General features: G+C 60.8%; 1 protein-coding gene and 2 long non-coding RNA genes across 3 annotated transcripts in view; 2 read left to right on the top strand and 1 right to left on the bottom strand.

Moving 5' to 3' along the window:
• Nucleotides 1-14,812, top strand: part of FGD3 (FYVE, RhoGEF and PH domain containing 3) — a 30,411-nt gene extending 15,599 nt beyond the window's left edge. The window contains exons 7-18 of the mRNA XM_038527391.1: nucleotides 181-319; nucleotides 807-865; nucleotides 2,665-2,811; nucleotides 2,966-3,058; nucleotides 4,362-4,441; nucleotides 5,590-5,620; nucleotides 6,468-6,575; nucleotides 7,393-7,455; nucleotides 11,729-11,851; nucleotides 12,990-13,133; nucleotides 13,606-13,752; nucleotides 13,994-14,812. Of these exons, the coding sequence (XP_038383319.1) occupies nucleotides 181-319; nucleotides 807-865; nucleotides 2,665-2,811; nucleotides 2,966-3,058; nucleotides 4,362-4,441; nucleotides 5,590-5,620; nucleotides 6,468-6,575; nucleotides 7,393-7,455; nucleotides 11,729-11,851; nucleotides 12,990-13,133; nucleotides 13,606-13,752; nucleotides 13,994-14,203 (1,344 nt within the window). The 3' untranslated portion in view covers nucleotides 14,204-14,812. The remainder of the gene's footprint in view (nucleotides 1-180; nucleotides 320-806; nucleotides 866-2,664; nucleotides 2,812-2,965; nucleotides 3,059-4,361; nucleotides 4,442-5,589; nucleotides 5,621-6,467; nucleotides 6,576-7,392; nucleotides 7,456-11,728; nucleotides 11,852-12,989; nucleotides 13,134-13,605; nucleotides 13,753-13,993) is intronic.
• A 7,146-nt stretch (nucleotides 14,813-21,958) lies between these two features.
• LOC111097157 lies at nucleotides 21,959-22,919 on the bottom strand. The gene is made up of 2 exons (XR_005354389.1): nucleotides 22,533-22,919; nucleotides 21,959-22,103 (listed from the first exon to the last, which is right to left on the bottom strand). It is a non-coding gene; the product is annotated as an uncharacterized LOC111097157 (long non-coding RNA).
• A 68-nt stretch (nucleotides 22,920-22,987) lies between these two features.
• Nucleotides 22,988-24,520, top strand: LOC111090795. The gene is made up of 3 exons (XR_005354388.1): nucleotides 22,988-23,234; nucleotides 23,523-23,691; nucleotides 24,258-24,520. It is a non-coding gene; the product is annotated as an uncharacterized LOC111090795 (long non-coding RNA).
• Nucleotides 24,521-24,565: the final 45 nt, after the last annotated feature.

The following is a 24,565-nucleotide window of genomic DNA, read 5'->3' as shown; positions in this document are numbered from 1 at the left end:
GAGGATGCGCATAACAACCAGTGCTGGGGGTCTGGGTCCTTGGGTTCAGTCTCTCCCAGCCTCGTTCAGCTCACTGTAAATGTGTTCTGCAGTCAGCAGAATGGCAGCCAGAAGTGGGCAGGGGCAGGGGAGGCCCACACGGTGTCTGCAGGTGCCACGTGCTGCCTGTCTGCCCCACAGAAGCAGGACGTGTGTGGGAACCTGACGCTGCAGCACCACATGCTGGAGCCCGTGCAGAGGGTCCCACGCTACGAGCTGCTGCTCAAGGACTATCTGAAGAGGCTCCCGAGAGACGCCCCTGACTGGAAGGATGCAGAAAGTAAGCCCCCCAGCTGCCAGGCCACAGGGCTCCTGGGCAGTGGGAGCCGGGGGCTCTGCTGGAAAACCGCAGACAGAGGAGAGAGAGAGAAACAGACACAAGCACAGAGCAGGGCAGATGGCCAAGTGTCCCCCAAGCTCATCTCAGGAAGTAACTGCGAACCTTTGAGGGCAGAGGAAAACCGCCCTGCCCCCATTGCTGTGTGATGGGCAGACAGTGGTTCTGGGGAGGGGGCTGCTACATCTGGCAGAGCTCAGGCCGCAGGAAGAGCCTTGTGGGGCCAGGGGGGCAGCTCCTGGGGAGTGGGGTGCCAGCCCCAGCAGAGCCCCCCCGCCACCAAACACAGTATGTCTGCAGGGCCCCACCCCTGCCTGGCCCAGGCTTGGGGCAGCTCCCGACACCCACAGGGAAGGATGGGAGCAGGGCAGCCCCTGGTGATGCCCGCGGGTACCCTGCAGCCTGACTCGGCGTCTTCCTCCTGCTACAGGGTCCTTGGAGCTCATCTCTACCGCTGCCAACCACTCCAATGCCGCCATTCGGAAAATGGTGAGTGTGGTGCTCCTGGAGGATGCGTGAGGGCCCCACAGCGTGCACGCCTCCTGTGCTAGACAAGCCTGCCCCTTACTGGCTCATAGCTCAGTCTCAGCCAGTACGGCTGCTATGACAAAATCCCAGACAGGCTCACACCACAGTGAGTATCTCAAGCTCTGGGTCCCAGCCCCCTTGTCCCTGTCCCTGGCTGGTGGGTGGTGGTCTCCTCCCATGTCTGTGTGGGAAAAGCAGAGCATGCTCTGGTGTCTCGTGTCAGGGCTTGACCCCATCGTGGAGCCCCCATCCCCAAGACTATGACCTCCCCTATACTTCCACCTCCCAAGGGCCCCACCTCCAGACACAGTCCAGAGGTGGAGGGGAAGGCATCCCCTTGTTGATGTCACACCTCTGAGGCCTGGGGTCTGATTCGGAGGCTCTCCTGGAGCCCATGCCCACACCCTATTGTGACCCAGGTGGCCTTGTCCCTTGTTTGGTCTGCACAGTGCCGGCACAGAATTTCTAAGTCCTTGCCCAGAATTCCAGATGAGGGGGTTCACAGGAGAATCCAAACTTCTGGCTTTGCTGGGAAGCCCCATAAGCCCCGCCCCAGCCTGTGCCCTCACAGGCAGTTCTCCAGGTCACCACAGTCCCAATCTTGAGACCTGTTTCTTTTCACATGGGCACTGCTGTTTTTTAAGAGGAAGAAAAGCGAAATATTTGTTTGACCCCACGTCTCTCAAATGTGAGATACAAGAGACAGCCACTTATTTCCTCATGGCTGTTGCTGTGTGCAGTCCGGTGCAGTGTCCTCTGCAACTGCCTGTCGTGGGTTTGTTCTGGAGCCCCTGGGACAGGCCAGCCTGAGATCAGGCCCCCTGGGGTTCCACTGCAACCCAAACAGGTTAGATCTTGCTCTGGTCCTTTCTAACTTCCCTTTCTACCTCCCGACAACTAAATCTGACGGAGGCAGAAGAGGTGCTTCTCAGAGTCTGTGGTCGTGAGCTCACAGGGAGCCCCTATGGGTTTCCATCTCTGAGGGGTATGGACACAACCTGAGGTCTCCCTGCCTGCTTATTCTCACTGTCCACAGCTGTCCCTTCTGCCCCCCACCCCCACCCCATGCTCATTGACTGCCTGTGTCTGGACCAGAAACAGAAGGGCTAGCCAAACCAGCCTGCTTCTGGGACATGGCAGGCTCAGGTTCTGTGTCACTGAGCTGATGTTACTGTGGGCTCAGCTGTGCCTTCAGCTGTGTTCATTCCTGGGTCCCAACTCCTGCCCTGGGTGCTGGCAGTGACAAGTGAGGGCCCATAGCCTGTGGGCTCAGAGCTGGGGTCACAGGCTGCTGCCCCTTTCCTGTCACACCCCAGGGACACTGGTTGGCCACTGACCACCAAGCCAGTCTTGAGGCCAGAGGGAAAGGACCTGCAGACTGGTCTGGTGTCATGAGGGCCCTGGCCATGTGGTCTGAGTGTGGAACAGGAAACCAGGCCGGGTCGTCACAGGCAGTGATGGGGGCTAAATCTCTTCTCTGACATAGAAGGGCCCACCCGGTTCTTTGCAGGAACAACCCCAGCAGCTCATGTGATCTGTCCATGCCCTAGTTTCCTGGTCTGTAAATTAGGGATAAAATGGCCCATACCTCCCGGGTGAGTGCTGGAATTACAGGAGCTGATACCCACCTTGCGCCTTGCGTGTGGGCTCCCTGCCCTGACCTGGTGACCTGGTTCCTGGCCCGGCTTACAGGGTGGGGTTCCTCTCACCTCTGGGCCCATCCCCCACCCCAGCGGGCCTGAGCCCTGTGTCTCTCACAGGAGAAAATGCACAAGCTCCTGGAGGTGTACGAGCGACTGGGTGGGGAGGAGGACATCGTCAATCCCGCCAACGAGCTGATCAAGGAGGGCCCCATCCAGAAGTTGTCGGCCAAGAGTGGCTCAGCACAGGACCGCCACCTCTTCCTGGTCAGGCCCTGCCCCGCCCTGCCCTGACTGTCACACCCCCTCACCCTGAGCACCGCCTTGCCCAGCCCAGCTGCAGAGCCCTGCCTCCCTCCTCTGTCGCCCTTCCATTGTGGAGGTGCAGGCACCTCTCACCCCGTGCCTGTCCCTGTTGCAGTTCAACAGCATGATCCTTTACTGTGTGCCCAAACTGCGTCTCATGGGCCAGAAGTTCAGTGTCCGGGAGAAGATGGACATTTCGGGCCTCCAGGTGGGTGAGGCCCTCCCTCTTCCCTCTTCCCTGCTTCCCTGGCAGGGCTCAGGACAGGGAGGGTCACTGAGCCCCGGCTGCTGGAGGGTCACCGCTGCACCTGGCCTCCCACCCACTTTTCGAGCTTCGGCTCTGTGCCCACATGTGGCCTAGGTGTTTCTGAGTCCCACTCAGCCTGGCACCGTGGGTGGTGTGAGCAGGATCCGTCCCTCCACTGGCCTGCCTTCCAGGGATTGCTGCCCTGTGCTTGCAGGACGAAGGACAGCACCAGTCTGGGCGAGCCTCTGTCCCTGCGGGCTTGGTGCTCAGAGCCCCATTTACAGACCCAAAGGCAAAGCCTGAGTGAATGTGGACGGGCTGCCCTCCCTGCCCAACCCTGGTCCCCTGGTCCTGTGTGTGCTTCTCTCCTGCTGCACTGTCTTGGAGTCCACATGAGGTTCTGCAGGCCCGGGATCCAGACAACATGTTGTCTGCCTTCCCTGTCTCCTGAGCCTCTCCACCTCTCCATGTCTCCTGGCATAGGGGGCACAGGAGCTGGGCCTTCCCCAACCTGGGAGGGCTGTGAATTTCTCCAAAAATACTGAGCGCTAAATCCGTTTTAAAATATGAAGGTTTGCCTTAGTGATACAAGAAAAAATACTTACTTTGAAATTCTTTGAACCCAAGTCTAAGAAACACCATCAAAAGTAAAAGCTACAGAAAAAATTTTTTTTCTCATCGTTAGAAGAAATCATTTTTGTAGGTGTTTCTGTGTGAGAAATCAGTGGTGGGTGGTTAACTAGACATGCGAAGGCAGACACTCTCACCTTTGAGGCGTCTGGGAATTCCTGCTATGAGACTCGATCCCAGCTCCTGGGTGGGCCCGCATCTCCCCCCAGCTGGGCTGACAGTGGACTACATCCAGCCTAGTATCTTCGGGGTGGGGAATTGGGGATGAGGGGTGGCTTCCCATCACAGGGGCTGGTGGAGCACAGACCCAGCACAGGGGGACAGAGCCTCCTGGCCCTTTGAAGATTTCCCTTCCTCTCTCAGGGGCCGTGCCTTCAGGTGCGTTGGTGGGAAAGCTTCCATGTCTGGGGGCTGGTCCCTACTTGCTGAGAAGCCCTGCAGGCGGGAGGGTTTGGCCGGCACAGCTGTCAGTGCAGAGGATGAGAGGCCCTAGGCCTCCTCCATGGACCAGCTCCCCTGGTGTCCCATCTGCCAGGTCACCTGTGCCCCTCCTGCAGAACAGCTTGAGGCTGTCGCTCGGGGCCTGCTAAGCCATCAGCGGTTTTATTTTGTCCTTTGACCCTTGTGCCTCCAGGTGCAGGATATCGTCAAGTCAAATGCAGCGCACACGTTCATCATAAAGGGAAGGAAACGGTCCCTGGAGCTGCAGACCCGGTACGGGTAGCCATCCCAGCAGCTGCTGCTGTAAATGTCTATGACCTGAGATTTTAGCAGACGGCTTCCTTTTCTAAACGGAATAACTTTGCAACCCGTTCTTTTCGTTCATTTTATTCACTAGTGACTTAAAATGTAACAGGTCTAAAGGGAAGTTGATGAGAATTGAGCCCCTGGCTTCCTCTTCCCCCACCAGCAGACATTCTTAATCACCTCTGAGCTGATCTTCCCGAACTGGGCATGAAGGTGTCCCAGGTTTTCAAATCACACACAGCTGTTTACCATACGGCCCGTTCTGCTTCTTGCTTTGTTCATTTAGTTTACCAGGCACCATCCCAGATCTGAGCCCCGTTTCCAGAAGCAGCATAATTTTCCATCATGATCACCTGTGCTCAGTCCAGGTCTCACTGTGGCAGGTGCTGCAAGCAGCATCCTTGCACTAGATTTGTGCATGCTTGTCTTCATTCCATCAGAGAGGTTCCTGAAGGAGAACTATTGGTCTGAGGGTAGCACATCTGCTTTAAGTTGTGGTGGCTACTGCCACACTCTCCTGGGATTGGTGCAGGCTTATGCTCTGCTTTGGGGGCGTGTGCGGGAGATCCCATCTCGTTTCTGCCAGCAATGTGAGGTCTTTGTAATGACCTGTTCTGGTCCAGGGATGTGTTGGTATATATCCAGTGCAGAGGAGTCTGCAGACCACACCTGACCCTATGTAGGTGCATCTGACTCTGCCTGGATATACCTGAACATACCTGACAATATGTGGCCATACTTGACTCTGCATCTGACCCCACTTGCCCCACCTGGCTGCACCTGATCCTACCAAATCTCGTGTGACTGCACCTGAGTCCACCTGGCCACACTTAACCTCACCTGGACACACTTGACTACACCTGATCCCACCTGGCTACACTTGATTACACCTGGTCTCGTGATTGCACCTGAGTCCACCTGGGCACACCTTGTCTACCTGGTTGCATCTGGCCCCACTTGCCCACAGTGTACAGGGCACTCAAGGACGGTCTTCCAAGGCCCTGAGCTGCATTGTGAGGCTGTGAGCAGCTCGGGGGTGTGCCACAAGACTGAGAGGAATGGGGGTTAGCAGCGTCTAAGACAGGGTTAATAAGATGCTGTGTTTGTATTTATAGGACAGAAGAGGAGAAAAAAGAATGGATTCAGGTGAAGCTCCTAAAATTTTAAAGTAATAAGATGACCAAATTCTTGTGCAGTGTGGCCATTTCACGTTGGAGCGAGTGATGGAGCGGCCCCCTGACTCCCCACGTTGCCCACCTGTCCATCCTCCTCGAAATGACAAAGTGCTCTCTTTAAGTACCTTCAGACACCACCAGCCTTTCAGCCCTTTCACTTGTTTAGCACCACAGTAGTTAAGCAAAAATGAAGGGCTAGAGGCGGGCAAGCAGGGAGGGGCCCTCACCCTGGGGCTGAGTCTGTGCTGCTGGGGGGCCCGAGGGGTCCCCACAGCCAGTCTGCAGGAACAGTGGGTTAGTGGGACGAGCAGCTGACCTTGGGCGGGGTGGGGGGGTGGGGGGCGCTGTGCTTCCAGAGGCAACCGGTAAGTGTCCTGGGGCAGCGAGAGCACACTTGCCTTGGGACCAGCCACAGTGGGTACTCTGGACAGAGACCAAAGCCCCTGAAGGCAAAGGTCAAAGCAGAGGCTGAGCAGGGAGCCCGGTGGAGTGCTAACTGGGAAGGCCTTGTGGCTTCCAGAGTTCATAGAAATTTAGGTGGGAAGAGAAAAAGGAAATTCAAACAGAAATGAGGGGGACATACTGACATAGGACATGGAAATATATCCAAAAATCCACACAGAATGTCCGGGAAGTGTCCGCAGCAGCCTGGAATGCTGGGAGGGCACCCGACCACATGCAGGGCAGGCCTGGGACCTGTGCATGGGAAGTGGGGTCTGGGTCGGCCACAGGTGACCTGTCTGTGGGGACGGGTATGCTGGTCTTGCCCTCCTTGATGTGCTCACTGAGGGCCCTTGTTCTCTGGGGGTCTGTCTCAGGTCATCGAGGACACCATAGAGAGGCACAAGCAGAACAGCCAGACCTTCAAGGCCTTCAGTAGCTCCTTCGGCCAGGATGAGGACCCATCCCTCCCTCCAAATCCCTCTGTGAGCACCAGTGCCCCAGGGCTGGGGGAGGGTTGGGATGAGGCCCCATGTGGAAGGGCGGCATCTCGGAGGGACGCTGGTCCCTGCATTCTCCCTGACTATGCTCACCGCCTGTCCTTCACGGAGTGCCCACGGGGGCAGCCAGGCCTCATGAGGTGGGGCTGTGATCTTATCAGTGGGGGCAGCTCGCTTGTCCCCATATGGAGCACCCTGGGGCCAAGGGGGACCAGGAGGCAGGGTACCCGCCCAGGGCCAGGTAGGGGACGACAGCTGCAGCTGCTCATTGGGGGCACTCTGGGTCGCAGCCACCTCCTGAGGGCACAGCCACCTTCAGAGGAAAGGTCCCTCACTCCCATCTCCTGCCAGAGGCAGTCGTGAAACCAAGGATGCCCAACTGTCCCAAGTCCCCAGCACCAGGCCTAGCTGGCCCTCCCCACGGCCTTTCCAGGCTGCATGTCAGGCCACTTAATATTCACGTCAAATCTCTTATATTTTTTTTGCTTTCTGGGCATATTTTAGAAGAAAAGTTTGCATTCCTCCCCAGCTGCCTTGAATAGAGGCATCGTGGATTCAGCAATATCCCTGTGGTTAAAGTGATACAGGAGGAGCCAAGCTGCCCTCTGGCCTAGCAGGCCTGAGGATGAAGAGGAGGGGGTGTTATAGCCGGGTGGTCTGGGCAGGCCTCCGGGAGTGTCCCACACTGGGCCCTTGTGGTCAAACGGGAGGGCTGGGGTGCTCTCTGTGGTTCATGCTGCACTGGGTCTCAGTCTGTGGCTGGGGAACCCCTGCTCATGCTGGCTGTCTCTGTTCCTTCCAGGTGGTGAGTGCCAGCCCTGAGGAGCCTGCCCTGGCAGCCAGTGGTGGAGGGGGTGTTGCAGGGGTGAGTGACACTCCGGCTTCAGCAGGGGCAGGAGGTAGAGGATGAGGTTGGGCCGGAGTGCCCTCTGGGGCACTGTTGGATGGGGGTGCCCTCTGGGGTGAGGGTCGGGGTGCCCTCTGGGGTGCAATTGGATAGGGATGCCCTCCGGCACGAGGGTTGGGTAGCCCTCCGGACTGAGGTCCAGGGGTAAGCCACCCCCATGTGTCCTGAGTCCCCCTGGGACAGGCTCTGGCCCTGCTGGGAGAGGCTCAGGGAGGGGCCCACGCGTCGTTGCATCAGTTGGGTGGTGCTCACACAGCCGTGCTCTATACCATGTGTGAAAAGTATGTGGATGAAATGTGACTCAGTGGCGCCTCCTCCTTAGGCAGCTTGGCTGTCCCCAGGGAAAGGTCAGCCCCTGGCTGTGGGGTTTGGCAGGACACTGGGCAAGGGGTTGGCACTCCCAGGGAAGACTTCTCAGGGGGAATGTCCCACCCGCACCTCTGGCCCAGGAAGGCAGGGGTGCCCAGGACCCCACTCCATATCTGCTCACCTGTCCACCTGGGGCAGCACAGGTGGGGAAGGGGCTGGGCAGCCTGTGCCATGTCCTCCCTGGTGGACATGCTGACCACCCCCTGCCAGTGGTTTGGGGGATTAGGTAGAAGGGTGAGGGTGTGTGCCTGGCCCATCGTGAGCATCCAGGGCAGGGGAGCATGGTTACTGATCCCTGGCCTACTGGTCATGGACCCCAGTGACAGTCATGCCCCAAGACACCAGGGGGGTGTGGCACCTGCAGGCTGCTGAAGGGCGCTCCTGGGTAGGCAGGCGGAGCAGGGCTGGGTCCCACCCTGAGGCTGTCCGCCCAAGCCCCAGCCTGACCCCTGGGTCTGAGGCCCCCTAGTCTCCCACCTGCCAGCCTCTCCCTCCCCCTCCCATGCTCTGCCCTCCAGGCCTCCAGGCTCCACGGGTGCTGCCCCTTGGGCAGCCCAGAGCTGCTGGAGAGTCCCCCGAATCCAGTGGAGGCCCAGAGCTTGTCCAGTCTGGTTATGCAGTGTGGGCGTTGTTCTGGGCAGCCCCACCGCAGGGGCCCTGGTAGACAGAGCCCGCCAGGGGAAGGGGATGCTGGACGCAGCATCCTGGGGGCGGCAGTGGTCTCTGTGGCCACAAGGAGTGAGGTTCCTCTCAGGAGCTGAATGTTGGTAAGAACGTGTCTCCCATCTTGGCTTATGCTGGGAGGCTGGGCCCGGGGCAGCCCGCATTCCTTATGAGAGCAGAGCTCGGGCCCCCACCATGTCCCTCCGGCTCCTGGGGGCTTCCAGAACCTTGAGAAGTGTGGGCCTCACAGAAGGATGGAGCGTTGGGGGACAATATGGGGGTAGGGGCCAATGACAGGAGGAAGCCCCTTATTCAAGTGGGGCCCTGGTGCCATGGGTGCTGGAGAGCAGAATGAGGTCTCAAGTAAGTAGCATCACTGAGTCAGGTAGCATGAAAGTGGCATGGGCAGTGGGGGATTGTGGTCTTATCACAGCCCATGAGCCCCCTGAGGGACTTCCTCACCCTCTTGCCCTCCCTGCTCTTACTCCACCCTGCCCCAGGGCCTTTGCACCTGCCCAGGACCCTCAGCAGATGAACAGAGTAATTGTCCCCATGCTTTCCTCACTGGTGTGTCCTGTGAGCAGAGGTGTTGGTGGGTGTGGGACAGGTCATCGGAGGTGAGGGTTGGGCCGTATAGGGCCTGACCTGGACCTGTTCAGGGTACGTTTATGGACGGGGCTCAAAAATGAGGTTTCATTCTGACGCCAAAAGTGTGATCCTTGCCACAGATTTAGGCCTTTTCCCAACACACTTAGAGAGGAAGGTGAAGCCCACGTGGCGGCTGGCCCCATTCCCCAGCGCTGGTGTCCTCAGACGCGTGGTTCGGCAAGCGCCTTCCTAGGAGGAGCTCAGCCCAGAGCCCAGAAGTTTCGCAAGGTAGCTACAGCCCTGTGTCCTGCAGAAGTCACATTGTGCTTCACAGATCAGTGCCCCAGGGCTCAGACCCAGGGTGACGTTTGCACCCCTCCACGGCAGAGCCAGGCCCCGCCCCCACCACCCGGCTGGGACCTGGGGATTCACAGAGCTAGTGCTGCCCTTCTACCCCGAGCCCAGCTCCGGAGCTTTGGACAGAGCTGCTCACCAGGAGCCAGGGGGCCAGGTGGGGCCTGTGTCCAGCCTGCAAGACCAGGGACCACCAGGAGGGCATCAGAGGCCCATCGTCCAGCCTCTTGTGGGGCCCAGTTCTTACCTGAGTGTGCCTCCTACTTCTGGGTTGTGGGTCCGAAAATGCTCGAGTGAACCAGACCCTCTGCCCTGGGCACCTCCTGTGCCCATGTTGGCATGTTGGGTGCTTTGGGTGGACACTAGCAGATGCCGTTCTGTACCCATGGAAGACACAGCCTAGGCCTTTCAATGCCCCAGCATCCACGAGAACAATAACCCAGCCAGGTGCTGGGAAGACCCGCCCTGGGCTGTGCAGGTGGGCACCTGACCCGCGTGCAGGTTGGCACCTGTCCCCTGTGTTGGGAGACCGTGTGGCAGAGGTGGCACAGTGGGCGGGCTGGGCTACGGCCCCTCATTTGTGGTTGCTTCCCCCACCCACACTCAGAGCCGCCTTGCAGCAGACTGCCTTCTGTCCGCCAGCCTCGGGGCTCTGGCCTCCCCCCAGCCCCAGCACCCTCACTGCCTCCATCCCTCGGGCTAGCCCTCCCCTCTGGCCCCTTTGCCCTCAGGATGCCCTGGAAGCCCCCAAGGCCATGCCCTTGGGTCCAGCTGACCTCTGACCACACCTGCCTCCCGGGCCCTTGGCGTCCTCACCTGGCAAACAGGGACACTGGAGCCACCCTGAGGGATGGTGGAGGACCCTTGTCTCCCCTGCCCTGTGCCCTGGCCCCCAGGTAGCACCCCTCCTGTGTCTGGCCCTGAGCAGTCCCCAGATGGTCTCAGGAAAGGAGCTGCAAGTGGGGTAGGGAGATGTGGGAATATGAGGGGAAACAGGTGGTCAGTCAGGGTCCCGGCGCTGTGATGGGCTTCAGGATCGGTTGCCAACTCTGCTGTACAGATGGAGACACTGAGGCTCAGAGAGGAGGAGACTTGTCCATGGTCTTGTGGCTACTGGGGGTCAGGGCAGGGACTGGGGCCCATCCCCCACCTTGTACAGGTCCTACCCAGATGGAGAAACTGAGGCTCAGCCAGGCGACCCCGCAGAGCCCCCACGAAAGCCTCATGCTGCACCTGCTGCCGTGAGAGCCCTGCGTCCCGTCCCACATGGCTGCCCGCAGTGCAGGGGGAGCCCCGTGCCTGGGCGGCGAGGGGGCAGGGGCTGGTTGGATGCGGGCTGCTTTGCTTTCTGCTTGTTTACTGTGTTTCTTCCTCTTCTACGGGATGTTCCCGGGAAACAACTGAGAGGGCACAGTCAACGAGGCTAGGAAGGTCTGGGCCCCATGCGGCCCTGGGAGTGTCTGGGTGTGCCCCCCTGCCCCGGAGGCCTCCACACTTGCTCACTCGGTAGTACCCCTTCTGGTAGGCACCAGGTTCTCTAGGTGTGCCCCTCTGGGTGGGGGGGGGGGGTGGTCTTCTGAGCCGTGCCATGCCGGCAACTGTGATCTGCGTCCCTCTGTGGCCTGGACCCCCTCATGGGCAGGGCACTGCTTCCTTACTTTTGGACAACAACAGGGTTAAAAAAATACATGTTTGACAATGAAGAAGATACAGGGTTGTTTGTAGAGACGGAGGAGGTGGAACGAAGTGAGACCCCCTCTTCCCTCCCCACCCTCTGTGGGGTTGGATGTCCCTGCAGACGTGGCACAACTTGTTGAAATGCATGTTATGGTGTTTTCGTGACTTGTCTAAGGCTTTTTTAAGCTCTCTGAACACAAACCACATTGAGTTTCCTGACTTCCTGTTGTTGCCCCTGTCAGCTGCTGGGTGGGAGGATCAGACAGCTTGGTGGAGATGTGGGGGGGGGGGGGGTGCATCCCCAGAGCCTCAGGCCACGCTGGGCACATGCGCCCCCTCCCCAGTGTGGATACTGGGCACCATCCTTTCAGACCCACCAGGTTGTCACTGGCCTCTGTGTAGGCCGAGTTCCAGGCCCCTGAGACCCTCCTGATGTGCGACGGTGACCCCAGGGCAGCCTGGGGGCAGGGCTGGGCAGGGGCTAAGGCCACGATTCCTTGGCTTCTTTCCCTTCTGCATTTTGCCCCGCACATGCACTGCCCACATTCACCGGGCTTCCCTGCACACTTGCCTCCTGTAGCTCGAGTCCAGGAGAGGGTCTGCTAAGACCGGGCGCGACAAAGAGAAGCTGGGCTGCAGGAGCTGCGGCGAGGCCTTCAACTCCATCACCAAGAGGAAGCACCGGTGCAAGCTGTGTGGGGTGGTGAGTCCAGGCCGGCGGTTCTGCCACGACCAGGGACAGCACCCTGCAGCAGACAGGGAGACCCCACCTGCGGCCTGTTCAGCTCTGGTGTCAGACCGACAGTCTTGTGGGTGAAAAAGTGCCAGATTTGGAAGCACAGCTTGGAGCTGGGTGGCCTCCCACTGCACCGCCCCCCCAACCCCGCCCGCAGTGATCATCTCCCCTGTTCTCCTCACAGAGGCCAGAGCCCTTTTTCCTGAGGATGGGCTTCTGAACTTGGTGTTGAAAGGGAGGGTTTTTCCTGGTAAAAGGATTGTTGATTCAAGTACTTCCAGGCTAAGTTATTAAAATGGCACACGTGTTAGCAAGTGGGTCTTAGCACAGAGCTGTGTTAGAACTGGTTTTCCACAGGGCCCCGCAGACTGTGCTGGGCATGGTATTTATTGTCATGCCTTCGTGTGAAACCTTGAAACCCTGGGGAAAGGAGAGAGAAATGTATGAATCCTCACATGAAGGACAGATGAGTGATGGATGTGTGAGTTGTGGGGGGATGGATGGATGGATGGGTGGATGGGTGAAAGGATGGAAAGGTGGATGGATGGATGGATGGATGGATGGATGGATGGATGGATAGATGGAAAGATGGATGGATTCATGTGTCATCATCTGTCTATCCACTCACTAATCCAACCATCCAGAGAAATAGAAACAAATCCAGTAGAATTCATGGAAATTGCTTAATATAGGGTAACTCTATGTTCAGTTTTTTGGAGGTGGATCTCTGTTTTCCCCAGAAGCTCTGCCATCTTGCATTCCCACAAACAACACACAAGGGGTAGGTTTCTCCACGCCCTCACCAGCATCCTCACCAACACTGTTTTGGGTCCTAGCCATCCTGACAGGCATGACATATCTGGTTCCTCCTCGTCCCTTTGATTTGCGTTTCCCTGGTGGTTAGTGATCCTTCCATGTACCTGGTGCCCCTTCCCAGTCTCCTACCATGCGCACAGATGCTGGGACCCTCCAAGAAAGGAAACAAGTCCCGGATGGCCAGCGAGGGCCAGCATTGGGATCCCTGCCCTCTGATGAGGCTCCCCTGCACGTGCTCTGTCCCTCCTGTCCCCAGGGGCCGGGGTCACAGGTGCCCTCTGCCTTACAGGTCATCTGTGGGAAGTGCTCTGAGTTCAAGGCTGAGAATGGCAGGCAGAGCCGGGTCTGCCGAGGGTGTTTCCTGACGCAGCGGGCGGTACCTGAGAGCCCCAGCCCCGAGGTGGCACCTGAGGAGCCCAAGCACAGCACAGAGGTAGGCAGGCCAGGTCCTGTGACTGTCCTGGATGGGAGCCCTGCCCCTGGCAGCCTCTGTGGACTGTGCCCCCAGGGCTTTTGGTGTCCCCTGTGCCAAGAGAGATAGTGCGTGTACGTGTGCGCGTGTGTGCAGTGTATGTGTTCATGTGCACGTGGTGTACATGTTTGTGATACATGCGTATGGTGTGTGTGTGTGGCGCGCGTGTGCAGCCCTTCCCTGTGAGCCATGCCCTGCCTCCTGCGATTCCATCTTGCCCTGTTTTATCTCTGTTTCTGGTTTGGTGCTGCCCATGCTCTCAGTCCTTTGGGGTCCAGACTGTACCAGGAGGCCTCGTGGTGACCCCGGGGTGGGTCAGGCTGGCCTGGGCCCTGGTGCAGCCTGTTTCCCAGGAGGCCAGGCCTGGCCTCCGCCCCCATGAGAATGACACCTACTGCGAGGCTGTACATGACCCCATCCTTTGTGTCTCCAGGGGCCAGCGGCTGTTGACCCCCAGCCCAGCCTGCTCTGCGGCCACCTGCAGGTGTCGGACAGTGGTGCAGCCTGGAGCGAGGTGTGGGCCACCATCCCAGCCTCAGACCCCCTGGAGCTGGTGCTGCACCTGCAGGAAGACAGCCAGGTATGTCCCCCACCTGCCCTCCAGTGGTGCTGGGCGGACACCCTGATTCTTGTAGCCCAGTGCCCCAGGTCCACAGTGCCCAGAGGGGCCTGGGACCAATGCTGCTCAGGCTCCTGTGATCGTCGGGCCTCAGTTTCCCTGGTTGCTCAAGGTCACCCCTCTGCTGCCCCCCATGGGGAAGAGTTCTGTGGTGCCAGGAGTGCCGAGGCCAGGGTGCTCACCTAGCTCTCCTTTGCTTCAGGATGGCTGGCCACCACGCACCGTCCCCCTCTCTGGCTGTACAGTGAGTGTGTTGGACCCCGCGGAGATGCCAGACTCCAGGCATGTGTGGCGGCTGCAGCGGGGCCAGCAGTCCTTGTACCTGAGCACCCCGTCAGTGGACCTGCAGAAGCGGTGGCTGGAGGCCCTGAGTGCAGCTGCCCGCGGGGACCCAGGCCTGGCGGCCCTGTGAGCTGAGCCTCCGGCAGGTGTCCCAATTCTGAAGCCACCCCAGCAGGGCCTGTGCTCACCTGGGAGGTGGTGTCCAAGACTACGTACAGGCTTTGTGCAGGTGTGGGGGGCTCCCGGCCCCCTGGGGGCGGACAGGCCACAGGGCACTTGACCCTGGAGGGACCTCTCTGAAGAGGAGGAAATGGGCCCAGCCACCCAGCATGTGTCCGGCTCTGCCCCAAGCCCCAGCAGTGTGGCCTGGCCAGGGTATGGCCTGTCAGGTGTGGGGCACCCAGCTCCAGAGGCAGAAGGAGCATCCTGGGGGTGCCTGGGGACCCCCTTTGAGGTAGAGGTCTGCGGTCATGCCTGCCCCCCCATACCATCTGTACTGTGCGAGCTGGACTGACTGACCCCGGACTCCACCTCCCTCCTGCCCACTCCTGGCCCTGAAACCCGCCTCCCCATTTGGGGGGGCCATTGGTCACATGGGGCATCCCTGTGGGGTGTACCTGAGAAGCCCAGGGGAGGCCCTTGGGCCTGCCCCTGCCTCACGTGGGGCCCGACATCTGTGTCTGTCTCCCCCCGCTGGCGGGAGGCAGTGCTTGTCTGTGGAAATAAATGCTGGCAGCCAGCAGCTGGGCACAGCCTCGGGGTTGGGGTTAGGGTGGTCTGGGGGAGACGGCGAAGGCACAGCGAGGCCTGCGGGGAGCAGGTCCCTGCCCAAGGGTGGGCAGGCTGTGAAGCACCCAGACCCCCCACCCCCTGGTCCAGTTGCTTCTCCGACGACCTCTGCTCCTTCTGCGCTCACTGAGCACCCACTGCCTCCGCAGGCCTAGGGGACTCTTCTCAGGGCACCCTGTCTGGGATGTTCCTACTTGATAGCTAAGGAAACTGAGTCACAGGAGGTCCCTCGGGTCCCATAACTCCAGACTGAGGGAACAGCTGGGACTGACTGGCTGGTGTGTGGTGGTGCTCTGGTGGAGCAGGGGGTGAAACTAGGCCCTCCAGCAGGTGCCCACTTGATCTTCCCAGCTGGCCCTCAGGAGTTCTCTGGGCCCTGCAGCCTGGCGTCCCTGCACACAGGTTTCCATGGTGAACTGCTGCCCCCAGCAGAGTCCCCTGCCATCCTTGGGAGAGCGTCGGGCAGCCGCGGGTCCACAGGCTGTGTAGCTGCAGCAGGGCTGGAGGCACAACCCCCTGCCCTTGTGGACCTGGCCTGAGGCTGCGGGGAAGAAGTCCCTTCTGTGGGGAGGGGGAAGCAGTTGGACGGGGTCCCAGGGCCACTGCCTTCCTGAGGACACCCAGGGCAGGTATCACAGGAAGAGTGTCCAGGCCTGGGGCAGGGTCTCCCTCGGCAGTGGTCTAAGAGGTGGGGGCCACGGAGTGGGCTGGCTGCAGGGGGGTCTGTGGGTGCATGTAGGGATAGGGCCCTGGGGCCCCAGAGGGCCTCCAGGAAGAGCCCCGTGATGGTCAGTTCGGGGCTGCAGCCTCTAGCTGTTCAAGAGAGGAAATTCAAGTGTTCCTGGGAAGTCACTGCCGTGGAGTGCGATGTCTAGGGGCCAGCAGGCACGCCTCTGCCCACCCATGGAGGGCGGAGGCTCTCAGCCTCTCCACCTGCATCCCCACACCCCCTATGAGTAGTTACTGCCCTGGGAGCAGGAAGAGGTCCCTGCCATCCTGAACTTACCGTATGGGGGGCAGGGGGTGGTCTACAGAGCTCACCTACCCAGCCTGATGCCAGGCCCAGGGGCCGAGTGTGGAGCGAGGGGTCTACCGAGTGGTGTCCCCGGCCTAGGGCCCTCTCCACGGAGGTTCTGCATGTTGCTTGGGGCCCGTGCTACACCGCAGCACCTCAACACGTGTCCTCACTAGGCCCTAGCGGGTACTGGAAGGTGAAAGGAGCCAGCCACTTGCTGAGAAGGAGGACGCTCAGAGGCATCCTGGCTGTAGTGAAATGAGTCCAGAGAGGGACATACACTTGCCCCAGGTCACACAGTGGGGTCATTCAGTCATTCAGTTCACCTATTGGTGCAGCGGGCATTGCTGGTGTGCCTCTGGGGTGCCGCCGCTTAGATTGCTGGGGCCAAGGGTTGGACTCTGGTCCTTGCACACATCCAGCCTCATTTTGCCCCCACAGCCTGCATGGGGGTCTCTATTGTTGAGCCTCCCCCAGGGCAGGACGCAGCACCCACCACAGCACCTGGCTCAGCAGGAGCTCGGTATCTGCCAGCAGCCTTGGCGACGTCGAGGACGCTGTTGGCATGCAACCCCTGAGCACTGTGGGTTGGGAGTCTTCGTTTTACAGAAGGGGAAATGGAGGATCAGAGAGATGGGGGGCTGCCTAGCAGTTAGGGCCCAGCCCCTCTGGTCTCTGGGTCTTGGGAACGGAGCCTGTTCCTCCTGGGACGGAGACCTAGGGACTGCCATGCCCAGAACATGGCAGTGGGCACACGGGGGTGGCAGGGTCAGGCCCCAGGGCTCAGGACTGGGGGAGCTCCAGCTGCAGCTGCACAGCATCTCCGGGTGTCTGCAGGTGAGCTCCCTATGGCAGATCCATCCCAGGGCCCAGCTGGCAACTGGGGGTGGCCATATTGGGGACCCCCAAGCCCCAACCCTCTGGATGCCCCCACCCTCACAGGGCTTCTGGTGGGCAGGGCAGCCAGTGCTCCCCTCAGGTATCAGACATGGAGGAAAGCACCATGAAGCCTTCCAGACCTGCACCCAGACCCCCAGGCCTCCCCCCATGGGATCCCAGCCTTGCCTCCAGGATCCCACTGGGTGTGTAGCGAAGGTCTGTGTCCAGGTGCAGGTGCATGTGGGCAGCGCCTGGTGCTGGGGGGACATTCAGTCCTGGCCTGTCCTCCTCTCCCATCAGCATGTCCATCTTTCCCCAGATGATGCAGCCATGATCCCAAGGGACCCCACATGGTCCCCCAGAGAACCTAAGGGGCTCCAGGGTGTCCCCAAGGGGCTGTGGGTCATCCCAGGGGCTCCAGGGCATCCCCAAAGGGCTCCAGATTGTCCCAGGGGCTCCAGGTCACCCCAGGGCTGTGCATGTCCCCGAAGCAGCCAGCATGATCAGAGCCTGGGCCGCCACCCTGGTCTGACAGCCTCAGGTCCACCTCTGCTCCCGATTTATGAGGGAAGATGAGGGCCCAGGGTGCGGAGCCAGGTGCCCTCCCCACATTCTGCACACTCTGTCCTGGAAAACTAGCCTCCACCCCACTGGCTCTGGGGCTTCCTGGGCTCGGTGCTGCTTGTGGGTGCAGGGCCTGCTGGGGGGGCCTGCTGGGAGCACCCCACACCAGCCCTCCCCCCGCCGCGGGGCTCCTGTTCCTGCTCTCCCCGCTGCCTTTGTACCCATGGCCGCTGTCTGTGGTCCCACCTTGGCCCTGTCTTCCTCCTGGGTGCGGCTGGCAGTGTCCCCAAAAAGAACAAGTGGTTCCCTTTACTGCCATGACACGTGGCTCCACCCTGCAGAGGGCTCTCCTCCCTGTGCCTTATCCACACCCAGAGAAGCAGGTTACACCTGGAAACACTACATCTGTCCTCAAAGGAGCACCAGGAAACTAACACTTGGGTGTCCCATCCACCTCAGGAAGGATACTGGGGTCCTTGCCAAGGGCCCCCCTCCAGGGCAGCTGGAGCCTGTGTCTTCCCAAAGCCGAGGAGGGAAGGGCTGTCATCCTCGCCCACCCATGGAGGGGTACACGACAGCTAGCATGGAGGGCTTGTCTCCCAGGGGCCCCAGAGCAGGTGTCCAGGAGCTGGGTGGGTCCCCGGGGATCAGGGCGGGGGCCATGTCAGGTAAGGTCCTCTCAGGAGCAGCTCCTGTTATGTAGGCTGGATGCAAGCAGTTCCTTTGGAGGCCACAGTGGGTGGAGAACAAGATAGTTGGAAACAAGCCCACGCAGACATCTTGGGTTGGATGGTTTCCCCTCAAACTCATGTCCACCTGGAACCTGAAAACATGACATTATTTGCAACAAGGCCTTTGCACATGTCACTGGTTCAGACAAGGACAGAGGGGCCCTAACTCCAGTGACGCATTCCATCAGGAGAGGAGAGGATGTGCCGGGGAGGCCCTGGGACCACCGTCCCCATGTCTGCAGAGGCCAGGCACCCTCCCCACACTGGACCTCAGGGCCCCAGCCTCCAGAACCAAGACAGAAGATGTTTCTGCTGGTTTAATGACCGTAATGTGTGCTATTGTGGACGTTGTGGCAATTTGCACAGCAGTTCACCCCACACTGGGCGGGTGGCAGTGGAGTCAGGTTGGGAGAGCTCGGGGCGTGAGGGGAAGTTGGCCTCCATGTCCCGGAAGAGCTGCACGAGGGACAACGAGGGCTCCTGCTGGAAGAGCGCCAGGGCGGGGTGACACTGAGCCACCCAGGTGCCCATGGGTCCTGGGCCAGGGCTGTGGGGCCTGTGGTCTGATGGCGACAACCTGCAAGGTGCCGGGGCCACGAGAGCAGGGTGGCCAACCCTGGAGGTCAGAGCATCGGCCACAAACAGTGACTCACCCACCCTCAAGTCCCCGTGGCCCTGTGGGCGGCAGCCACCTTTGGCCCTGCAAGTCCCTCGCTCTGTCCTCTCTGCATGTCACTCAGGGTTGGGTGAGGATTCTGGGAGCTGTGGGGACCGGAGGGCGTACCCTGAACGTGAGACTCAAGTGGGTTGGAAGGGGTGGGGCCGAACAGTGTCCCCCCAAACCCATGTCCACCTGAAACCTCAGAATGCGACATAATTTGTAAACGAGATCTTTGCCAAAGTCGTTAGTTTGGGTGAGGTCACAGTGCGCCTGGGTGGTCCCCAAACGGGAGGCGGGTGTCCCTGCAAGAAGAGGCAGCTGCCGCCAGGGCTCACAGGGAGGAGCCACGAGGACCCTCCCACAGCTCCAAGGCCCCTGTGCTATGGCTCTTCACTGCTATGGCTCTTTGCGGCGGGGCCTCGAGACCTGACGCACTTTGTGGCTGGAGGCACCTGGAGTGACCTTCCTCTGGTCCCGGGGGATGTGCAGGGGCGGGGGGGCGGGGGAGCTTGCGGGTCTGGGGGCCGGGCTGGCTGGAGGGGACTCTGGGCAGGGGCGGCGAGGCGGGGACAAGGCGCAGTGGTGGGGACTAAGCACGGTCACTCATTCCCAGGACGGAGAACATCCTCTCCACTGGCCCAGGGACCCCGCACGCAGGGTTGGGGAACCCCCATCCTTTCTTGGGTGACCCCATATGATGCTTGCACCATGCGGCCGACCCTGTGGCAGGCCAGCTCCCACCACAGAGGGGCCGCTGCCTGGGAGCCATCCAGCCCGAGGGGCCCCTGGGGGTGTGGGAGGGGTTGGTGGAGGCAGAGGGAGCAGGGACTGCGAGAGCCATCCCTGTGGCTTCCCCCGGCAGGGGCCGAGCACAGTGAGCAGGCCCTAGGTTCTGGGGCCTGGGGTGCCTAGGGCAGGTTGGGCGCCCGAGGGCATGGGCTGGTCTGCAGGTGAAGGCAGCCCCGGGGTGTCCGTCTCAGGCAGTGGCACGCCCAGCAGCGGAGGGGGGGGAGGGGTGGTCCCTCCGGGTCCACGTGGCCCCTCGAAACCATTTTGCCTCGGAGCACAAACCTCAGGGGCCTCAGGGGAAGTCTTGGGCCGAGGGGCTTGGCTGAGGGGGCATGGGGGGAAGATGACACCCCTGAGGACCCCCGGGGTGCCACGCATTGAGGTCAAGGTCACTGATGACCTAGGCCTGAGCTCCCGGGGTGAGTGGACAGAATGGGGGGTGCTGAGGTGTCGCCAACATGACCTGGACCAGCCACCGTCTGTGGACTCTGCACAGGGTGGGTGACGGCCGCCCTATGCCGGCCGGTGCAGGGATCAGGGCGCAGGATAGACGTGTGCCCCAGGGTCAGCTCCTGGTCTCCCCAGCCCAACCCAGGTCAGCAGGGAGGCCTGCCTGCAGGTGGCAGCCCCCGCGCCGAGCATGGCAGCACCAGCCGAGCCCCGGCGCTGGGCAGAATGGGAGGAAAGGAGTTTCATGGAGAGCTTCCGTCCAGACCCTGCAGATCCAGAGATCACTGAGGCCCTGGCAGCGGGACGTGGGTGACAAGGAAGGGCTGAACGCCCTTAGGTCAGGTTCACAGGGGTGCTGGCTGTCCTCTGCCGGACCTGGGAGGGATGAGAGCCTGCAGACTGGGGAGAGGGGTCGGGGCGCAGGATGAGGGGTTGGGGCGCAGGGCAGGAGGGCTCCCGGGAGGCCTGGCCCTTGTCGCCTTTGTGGTCTGGAGCAGCACCCATGTTGGAGCAGCGGGATCCAGGAGCCCAGGTCCCCCGAGCACCTCGGGTGCCAGGACAAGGTTGCCCACGGTCCAGAGCGTCCGTGAGCAGTGGCGTCCGATGCTGGAATGGCAGGACCCCGTCCTGGGACCCAGAACCCTGGGCCCTTCCCGAATGCACTCAGCGTCGCCTGGGTGCTGACGTGGTGTTTCTGCCTCTTGTAGCCACTATGGCAGCCACTTGGCAAACTGTGCGGCTCCCAGGCCTGAGCCTCAGTTTCTCGGCCGTAACCTAGAGGTGCCGTTGCTCAAGCTGGTTCCTGGAAAACGGCTGTCAGCTTGGACAGGAGGGGACGAGGCAGGTGTGCGGCCCAGGCACTCTAGCAGCCTCTTCCCTGCCTCCCTGAGGCCACTGGAGCCCCTCCTCCCCCTCGTCCCACCCTGACTGTGGGCCTGACCCCCTAGGCACCTGCCTACCCTCCAGCCAGGGAGGGATGAGAGCAAGGACACCCAGCTTATGGGTGGGGAAACGAAGGCAGAGAGAGCAGGCCGGTCAGCCCCCGCCCCTGGGCTGTGGAGCTGTGTCCATGGGGATGGCCTCCACCTGCTCCCAGGCCTCCTGAGGGGCCGCCCTACAGGGGCCCCAGAAATGCCTCCCCAGGCTGTGAGGTTTGGGGGGGCACCCACTGGGTGACAGGGCGGGGAGTGGTGGGGACAGGCTTTCACACTTCTCTGATGACTGCAGACACCCCGGGCAGGTGCAGGCCTGAAAGAAGCTTAAGTGGCTCAGGAGCCCTAAGCCCCGGGATCGCCCTTGACCCTCCAGTGCCCTGGTTACTGTGTGCCTGCCTGGAGCACCCATGTGGTTGGTGGCCTGCACCAGGACAGGCCCCTTCCCAGGCCTCAGTCTCCCCACTATAAACCAGGGTTTTCACACATCTTTTCACAGTGGAATCCCGGCGGGCCTGGGAGCGTGTGTAGTGGTTTACAGGTGCCCGACCCTGGAAACTTGTCCTAGTTTCCTGTTTCCTGATTAGAGAATGGATCCCTGCTTAGCGTAGTGACCCCACACAGCACCCAGAGAGGTTGGGAGGCAGGAACCCAGGACCTGCAACCCAGAAGCAGGGATGGAGCAGCCGGTCAGGCCCCCGCCCTCCTGTGCGGGATCCCATCAGGAATCCACCACCTGCCCTGGCCCTGCAGTGACACAGGGACGCTGGGGCCATGTCCTCGCACTGTCTCTGCGACCTTGGGCGGCAGCCGGATGTCACCTGGGGTGACACAGCCATCTCCCTCCTGAGAGCCCAGGCAAGCCCGCGTGTGCAGGCTGCTGGCCCGGGAGGACAACACGGGGTCAGAGCTGGGCCCTGGCACGGGCTCACCTGCAGAAGGGTACAGGTGTGACCGTCCCTTGGGGTTGCTGGGGGCCAGTGCGTGGGCGGCACTGAATGGCCTGGCAGAAAGCATCGTGGGGGGTCAGTTCCTTTCTCCCCACGCACTCAGCTCACGGAGCTACAAGCTCAGGTTACTTTACTGAAAATTGCTTTTAATTAAAAGAAGAAGAAGCCAAGCCCATAAGGCCACACGGCTTCCCTGACTCTCACCATGTTCAATGGAACTTCCCAGGCTTGGTTCATTGTGAGAGGATTTTAGGATGAAAATTCATGTTTCTATTGAGTAGAAGCAAAAAAAAAAAAAAAAAAAAAAAGTCAGGAATATTTAAAGAAAAACAAAAAGCAGTTTATACTTGGGCAGTTACTATTGGATCTGAGAGAAACACAGCATGAGGCCCTCCTGCTGCAGCCCAGGCACAGCCCCCTCCAGCCCCCACGACCTCCTGCCCCCGAGAACAACACACTGGTCACTGCCCAGCCTGAGGAGGCTTCCTGGGGCAGCCCTTTGGGAGGAGGGGACGCCTGAGGTGGCCCTTCACCCCCGTCCATATCTCTGCAGGACACGTTGGCCCATCTTCCAGAGAAGAACACTGAGACTCGGGCCCTGGACCCCCGCCCTCCCCGGTTCCTTCCTCCCCCAGGCGTTGCAGCATGCCACCTGCATCCAGCCTCAGGCTGAGCCGAGGAGCAGGTGAGGGGCCAGACCTCTGATGCAGGGAGGCCAAGGCTTCAGTCGGTTCCTCACACATCCGTGCTGGGCTCCCCTTGCCTCTCCCACGACTTCCTTCCGGGCCTCCTTCCTGGCCTCTTCCCCTTGCAAAGTGGAGGCATAGTCCTCTCAGTGGCAGACACACATGGGCTGTGAGGTCACACACACATGCTGAGCACAGCTTTGTAGGGGCAGGTAAACAAGGAGGGCTTCCTGGAGGAGGTGGCTAAGGCCTGAGGGCAGAGAGACAGCAGCTGGGCATAGTCTGGGCACTACTTCCAATCTGGGCCAGGACATGGAGAGCCAGGGCAGGCTGCTGGGGCCTATGGGGACTGTGGGGCCCTCCTCGGTGGTCAGATCCACACTGATGGTGTCCCAGTCTCTGTGATGTCAGGAGGATTGCCAGAACCTTCTCTATGAGAGATTAGAACATTGAGGCCCTGGGCTGGGGGGCAGGGGCTGTCAGGGCCATGGTTCCTGCCGTGGATGGGGTCCAGCTGTCAGGCAGGGGTAGTCCAGGCAGTTGGTGGTCTCTGGTGGGCCAAGTGGCTCCCCCTTGGGGCCTCAGTGTCGCCCCTGCCCCAGGCAGTGCTGCTGGGCTGGCCCAGAGACTCCAGGCGGGGCAGCCCAGCGGAGGTGGAAGCACCTGAGAACCGACCCCAGCCCATCTGGCGGCCCTAGGCTGGGCTTTGCAGCAGGTGGGCCTTCGGAGCCACAACAAGGGACAGGGCTTCCCCCGGGATGTGGCTGGGACCTGGGGCCGGCCCTGCTGCCTCCCGGTCGCGACAGGCCAGCGCCCCGCGCCTCAACACCCACAGCTCGCGGGCCAGACGCGAGCACATGCTGCCAACCTTGACACGGCATCACCAGCCGGCCGTGCCCACCCTGCCCCCACCCCAAATCCAAGCCATGACACCCTGACCCCATACCTCACGGCACACAGGGGGTTGTTGGTTGTGTAAAGATTTTATTTATTTATTTGACAGAGAGAGCGAGAGAGAGAGCACAAGCAAAGGGAGAGGGAGGAGCGGGAGCTCCATGTGGGACTTGATCCCAGGACCCTGAGATCATGATCTGAGCCTGAGGCAGACGCTTCACGATGGAGCCCCAGGAGCCCCTAGAACACACCATTTTGGGAGACAGCATCCTTCAGAGGTAACCTAGTCATGGTGAGGTCCAGCAGGCTGATGCTGACCCAGTGAGACCTGTGTCCTTGTAAAGCGGGTAAATGTGGGCACAGAGACAGTGTGCGGGAACAGGCAGGGTAAGAAGTCTGCAATGGGGCGATTGGACAGCCCGGGCACCTTCCCTGCAGAATGGAAGGTGGCTCTGCAGACACCTATGCTCGGATGTCATGCCTGCCTCCAGCGGCCCTCTAGGTGGCCAGGCTCCCACCAGCACTGCAGGCTCCCCATGGCCTGAGCCTCAGTCCCCCTCCCCTCCTAGCTCAGGGTGCAAGTCCTGCAGGGGAGTGGGCCGCAGGCCCCCAGCATGGTGTGGAGGGTGTGGGTTCACCCGGCCCTCTCAGTGCGGCTGATAGGGGACACCTGTATGGCCCAGTGGCTCCAAGAAACCCACCATGTGTGGTCCGTGGAGCTGAGGAGGATCAGAGCTCATGGGGTGAAAGCAACTCTCTCCCACGTGTTCTACTGGGGAGGGCTGCTCTGCTGGAACAGCACTCGGGGGTCCCAGAACACTCACCTCTTTGCGCCCCCTGCCAGGCAGCAGAGCCGGTTGTGTCCACCTGGGCCCCTTTCCCAGACTTCCTGAGCCACCCGACTTCTGGCAGTCCCTCAACCTTCCAAAAATAGTCCAACCTCAGGACCTTTGCATCTGCTGTTCTTGCTAAGGATGCTTCTCCCTGCTCAGGAGCGGCCCTGAGCCACCCAGAGCCGGCTCAGCTCTGGTGTCAATGGTAGGAGAGCCCCTGGGCGGTTACCAGGGCAGGGCGCTGCGCCGGGGTGAGCGGGGTCGGAGCGAGAGGAAGGGGCGCACCGCAGCCAGGTGCCACGACCCATGGGAGTTGGGC

The sequence above is a fragment of the Canis lupus genome, chromosome 1, assembly GCF_011100685.1.
Source record: "Canis lupus familiaris isolate Mischka breed German Shepherd chromosome 1, alternate assembly UU_Cfam_GSD_1.0, whole genome shotgun sequence".
Taxonomy (NCBI): Eukaryota; Metazoa; Chordata; class Mammalia; order Carnivora; family Canidae; genus Canis; species Canis lupus.
The sequence above is the reverse complement of the archived record's forward strand: the minus strand, read 5'-3'. Positions and strand labels throughout refer to the sequence as shown.